The sequence below is a fragment of the Trypanosoma grayi genome (genome assembly GCF_000691245.1).
Source record: "Trypanosoma grayi strain ANR4 Tgr_209_V1, whole genome shotgun sequence".
Lineage (NCBI taxonomy): Eukaryota > Euglenozoa > Kinetoplastea > Trypanosomatida > Trypanosomatidae > Trypanosoma > Trypanosoma grayi.
The window spans coordinates 17,725-23,467 of NW_008825828.1; the positions used below are offsets into that span (position 1 = coordinate 17,725).

At 56.1% G+C, this 5,743-nt stretch overlaps 3 protein-coding genes across 3 annotated transcripts; 2 read left to right on the top strand and 1 right to left on the bottom strand.

Moving 5' to 3' along the window:
* Positions 1 to 321: 321 nt before the first annotated feature.
* On the top strand, positions 322 to 2,304 carry DQ04_02091070 (hypothetical protein; the record flags this gene model as incomplete). Its single annotated transcript, XM_009311505.1, has 1 exon — positions 322 to 2,304. The coding sequence occupies one exon, from the start codon at positions 322 to 324 to the stop codon at positions 2,302 to 2,304; it is 1,983 nt and encodes a 660-aa protein (XP_009309780.1).
* A 326-nt stretch (positions 2,305 to 2,630) lies between these two features.
* On the top strand, positions 2,631 to 4,310 carry DQ04_02091080 (putative GTP-ase activating protein; the record flags this gene model as incomplete). The annotated part of the gene is made up of 1 exon (XM_009311506.1): positions 2,631 to 4,310. One exon carries the CDS (start codon positions 2,631 to 2,633, stop codon positions 4,308 to 4,310), a length of 1,680 nt encoding a protein of 559 aa, XP_009309781.1.
* Positions 4,311 to 5,185: 875 nt separating this feature from the next.
* On the bottom strand, positions 5,186 to 5,743 carry DQ04_02091090 (lipoprotein VmcE; the record flags this gene model as incomplete). The annotated part of the gene is made up of 1 exon (XM_009311507.1): positions 5,186 to 5,743. A coding segment is annotated over one exon (558 nt), but the record flags the coding sequence as incomplete, so codon positions are not given.

Sequence of the window (5,743 nt, forward strand, 5' to 3'; positions counted from 1 at the left end):
CGCCACTTCCGCACCTGTGTGATGTCGATCACTGACGTGGGTGACTCTGATATCACCTCTGCGTAAAGTCCCTGCAGGCGCATCGGTTTGTATTGAGAGTGAATGGATCATGAATGTTGCTTTACTTTTTTTTTCCTTTTTATTTTTGGGCTTGAGACCCGGTACGTCTCCGTTTCGACCTGTTTATGTGCTCTTTGCTGTCAGTTACAACCTTGACATCGAGCCTTCCTCTTTTTTTTTCTGTCCGCTTCCCTCTCTTTCTCTCTTTCTCTATGCCTCTGTGTACATGAATGTGGCGGTGTGTGGTGCCAGGGCGACGGCATGCAAGGTTGCTCCGTCACACGCCGTGTCCGCGTGGCGGGCGTTGAACCAGAAGATATAACGTTGCGGGTGGAGCTGTTCCGCACGTTTGCTGCCTACGGCGCCGTTGAAGAGGTGTGCTTCGAGGAGGACCGCGCCTTCCACAGCGGCGCGGCTATTATTCAGTTCCAGCGGCTCTCTGCGGCGGAGCGGTTTCAGAACGATATGACGGCGACGGGGCGACGCTGGGCCATCAGTTTTCTTCCCCCAGTGGTGCACGTGGGATCTGAGCTGCTCGTGACGTCTCCAAAGGCCGTCGACACGGCGTTCCTGCATTCGCTTCTTGCGGGGGGCGAACCCGTCGTGATGATTGAGGAAAAAATTGTGTCGGTTCCCAGCGCCTTGAATGGCGATGCGACGGCGGATGCTGAAGGGTTTGCGGGCGCCAGCGACAGGGCCAGCAACGCCAAGGATGATGATGTGAGAGGGACCTTTTTGACGGCTCTGGCGTGCGTGCGTGCTCGTGCCATTGGGCGTTTCGCGGCCTTGATGAGCTTTAAGACAGTGTACGACGCCAACAGCTTTCTAACCACACACCAGATCTCTCTAGCAGCGACGAAGGATATGTACGTGACGCATGTGGGGAGCAACGAGGTTCTTCAGCGGGCCTTGAAGCACGTCCTCTTGACGCGGCGTTCGGTGAAAAACGTTGCAAAGGGGCTCGTGTTGCGCGGCATCGTTCTCCCACAGAGCAACAAGAGCAGTGGTAACAGCATGATGTACTGTGAAGTCGATGCTGGACTGACTCGCAAGGGTCATCCTATTATCCTCCGGACGCAAACAAATTTCGTGAAGGTGTTTCCTTGGGATGTCATCGAGGCGCGACTCACGTCGACGGACGTGGCTGACAACAAGAACTTTCTTGAGGCCGAGCTTCGAGGGGTTGTAAGCACCAGGAAGGGCAGCTCAGTAGAGCAAAAACCGTCAGTCATCCTGAACCGCTTGAGACACTTGGGCGGCGGCTCTAATACTACTACTGCTGCTAATGTTGCTGCGGCTGCTACCGCGCCAAAAAATGGCAAGGCGCTTGCTGGTCGGTTGTATCAGGCGCTGCAGGAACGCAGCATGCGATCCGATCGCGCAGGCGAGTCACAATTATCGGCTGCTGCGGTTGAACGGGTGCACAGGTTTCCACAGGGAATACATCTCCTGTCGGTGGTGCCGGTGTGCATTCAGCGCATTGAGAACGATGGGCTTTACGCAAGGACGGTTCCAGCGCTGCCGGCAGCGGCCATGACGTCGGTGTCTTCTCAGGAGTGGCCAGTGTTTGTGCCCTCCATGTTTGTGCCTCGACAGGGCGGTATGGAATGGCGCGACTTCGCTGTCCCCGGGGAGCGCATGACAGTGGCCGTGCTGTATGCCACTGCTGTCGGCGGAAGTGAAGCGTCGTTGCGGCTCGTCGCATCGAAGCGCGAAACGGAAATGCGACGCGCGTCGGCGCTGATGCCTGCAACCCCCACGGATGCAAAGAATGAGGTGGATGGCACAGATACTACGGAGACTTCGTTGGTAGGCATGGCATTCAGCGGCAGCTGTGTGGTGTGGCTGCCCAGCACACCCAGCACTGATGGCCCCGTCTACGTTGTGCTCCCATCGTCGTCGGCACCACCGGTTCTTTTCACCATCTCTATTTTTCTGCACACGAAAGGAACGGCGGTGGAGAAGTCGCCCGATGCGGCTGCGGTGGATGTTGGGCTCCACTCCTTTGTTGTCTCTGAGCTCGTGCACGATAGCCGCCGTGGCCGCTACGCAGTGGTGGTAGAAGAGCCGGAGTACCGCCAGATGGAGGCCGAGCGCCGCGCTGCCCAAGAACAGCGAGAGTCGGAGCAAAACGAGTTTGTGCGACGCATTTTGGCAGAGACATTGGGCGGCGATGCAGTCCCTACCGGTGGGGAGGAGAGTGAGAGTGGACGGAAGCGGCCGCGCTCTCCGCAGTCGGGGTGAGTTCAGCAAGAGTAGAAGAATGATATTGTGTGATTGTGTGAATGTGGAGGTAATAACATCACACTGGTGGACTTGATTTTGTGATATTGACTTGATGTATCTGCGTCACCCACTGGCGTCTTTCTCTGCACTCCTCTGCTTCTCACTTTTTGTGGTTCTTTTGCGTGCTATGAACATACTGCCTTTGCTGTAGTGCAGTGGAGGCGCTTCGAGCGTAGTTTCTTTCAGAGGCCTACGTGGGTAGGTTTGTTTCGTTGGTACGCTCCCTTATATATACATATATATATATATATATATATATTGTAGCAGTACGCGAGTAAGTAGCAATGGAGGCGACTTTAGAGACACTGTTAGTGTCCGGTGCGATGTCGTGCTGGTTTGGCTGGCGTCAACGCCCAAATGTGGCACGGACGATCGAATTGCACACCGACGGCGTACTCTACTGTTTCGATGAGCCGCGAAACTCCATGGCGAAGAACTTACAGGAACGCCTGTTTCTTTTAGGTTCGCGCGTAGTTGATTGCGGTACACATCGCAGTAGCTTTTGTTTCGTGCTGGGGCTCGCAGACGAGGCTAGTATTGAACAGCTGCATCCGTCAGGGATGTTTCACACTCTTAAAGTGGCCGACGGCGCGGAATCATCAATAATGCGGCGAGTGGCGCTCTTCTTCACTGACAATAAGCTACTCAAGTGGCGTTTCATTTGTTTGTTGCGCCGTGCATCAGAGTTGATGCGGCCAGAAGAGGAGACGGAAGATAAGAACGGCGCTGTGCCGCACAGAGTAAGTCATTGCTGTGACAGCAGTGGCATGTATCGATTACTGCGCCGCCCTCCGAGGGTCATTGACGAAACGTGCGACGAACCGCTGGAGGGGCACGAGGTGGCGCAGCTGGAGGACGTCCTGCGTCTCTACGAGGAGCAGCAACGGCGAGAGGAGCGGGAGAACGTGAATCAGTCTGATGAGGAAGGCATTCCAAGCCACGATCACCAACACAAGCAGCAGCGGCAGGATCGCAGCGACGACACCGCAATGGCAGGCAGCGTCGAGGATGAAGAGGCTCCGGATCGCCTGAAGCAGTCTCCGCTGTTTGTACCCTGCATCGCAGAAAATGCGGCCAACCAGTTCTGTGCGGACTGTGGAGAAAAGTGGCCAACGTGGGCATTGCTGCAACCGTTTGGGGGTTTTGTTTGTATCCACTGCGTCGGTGTGCATCGTCAGCTGTGGCCGCAGCGATGCCGTGAGACACAGCTAGACTGTTGGGGCGCAGCTGATATCGCCTTTATGGGTAGCCGCGGCAATGACGTGCTCAACGGCGAGCTCGAGTACGACAATTACACCACCCCAGCGGGGGAGGTGGCGTACAAACCGGTGGGAAGCCGCTCGCTGCGTGAGGTGCGAGAGTCGTACATTCAGCTGAAGTACAGCGGCACTTTTACAAGAGAGCACAGTGAGAAGGGGTCGCACAGGACATCGCCCCCATGTGACCCACACGCACTGAGTAGGTCCGCCGACGAGCAGAGCGGCATGCCGGACGAGGGCCCGCCTCAGTATATTGGTGTCGCGTACATCACCGTGCGAGAGGTGGAAGGCATCAGCAGCAATGGCGCAGTGCTGGCACTCACGAACGGTTTCCAGGAGGTGCGCACTCACGGTGGCAATGCCGCCACTAACAACAACAGTAGTGGCAACAGTACATTGTGGGGGGAGTCTCTCCAACTGGGTTTCCACAGCCTATCGGCTCCGCTCTACGCCACCCTATACACCAGCCGCGATGAGCTGCTAGGAGTCGCCGAGTGGATGCTCCCTGAAGGGGATGAGGTGTACAGCGATAATAACAACAAGGAGCCGCACTTGCTAACAGTGCCGCTTCTCTGTTTGTCAGACACCACAGAGTCCGTGTGGTCAGGGTACAGATTGTTTGGTGGTGGTCATCCGCGGCGACGTCAGAGGGAGGATGGCCAGCCGCTGCTTTATCTTACTGTGTCATTTGAACTCTTTGGTTAAGCGCAAGTTGCCGGCAGCAACTCAACATCCCAGTTCACCCTGGTGACGAAGGGATGGTTTGCATTGCTTCGAATTTCACTGCGTGTAACACACAGATGATGCGTGAGCCTTTTTTTCTATCCGTGTGCACTGTGCCGTAGGTAGAGGACCTACATAGGAAGGATACAAAAACAAAGCCAGTAACATGTTTTTAACGCCTGGAGTACTGCCATTGTGGGCATTGCTGATCGCCACGCTGACATTTTGCGTCCTACGTTTCAATGATCCGGTAAATTTGTCACAGTACCAAGAGAAGGTGTTTGATCTGCCGCTTCCAATCGTTTGTCTCTCCCCTTTGCTACCGCTCTGCGTGTGGGTATGCTACGAGGCCATCATCGCAGTGGGGCCGAAAGGGTCAAAGGAGGCCATCAGGGTGTATGACTGAGGTCCCTTTCTGCGGCGTGGCATGCCGTTTAGAAACCAAAAGAAACAAGACTCTCGGAAGAAAAGGGAGAGAGAGAGAGGTGCAATCAAAGGAAGGGCGTCAAGAGGGTCTTTCCGGTGGGGGTTCATCTCTTTAATGTGCAAATGCTTTTTTTTTCTTTATTCTTTTTCTTGACGTTTTTGTTGTGAAAGGTGGTAGCCATAACGTTGGTGGAAGGCACCGCTCTTTACCGGAACCGAGATTGAGGAAGACAGGAGGTCTAAAGCTAAAAGAAAAGAACAGGAAGTGACGAAAACAACGGGATTTGACTACCGCAACTGAAATATCCATTCGTTGTCAGTGATGCGCCGCTTAGGAGTCTCAGTGACCACGGTGGTCACCTGGTACATCGGCGGGCATGCACGTGCCTTACATAAGAGCCCGCAATTTTTCGACATCCCACAGTCGCATGCTACAGAAGCACTAAAGGCTGCACCTGCTGTGCCTGAGCCACCAAAGGCCGCACCTGTTGCACCAGCGCCACCAAAGGCTGCACCTGCTGTGCCTGAGCCGCCAAAGGCTGCACCTGCTGTGCCTGAGCCACCAAAGGCCGCACCTGCTGTGCCTGAGCCGCCAAAGGCCGCACCTGCTGTGCCTGAGCCGCCAAAGGCCGCACCTGNGCACCTGCTGTGCCTGAGCCGCCGAAGGCCGCACCTGCTGTGCCTGAGCCACCAAAGGCCGCACCTGCTGTGCCTGAGCCGCCAAAGGCCGCACCTGCTGTGCCTGAGCCGCCGAAGGCCGCACCTGTTGTGCCTGAGCCACCAAAGGCTGCACCTGCTGTGCCTGAGCCGCCGAAGGCCGCACCTGTTGCACCAGCGCCACCGAAGGCTGCTCCTGCTGTGCCTGAGCCGCCAAAGGCCGCACCTGTTGCACCAGCGCCACCAAAGGCTGCACCTGCTGTGCCTGAGCCACCAAAGGCTGCACCTGCTGTGCCTGAGCCACCAAAGGCCGCACCTGCTGTGCCTGAGCC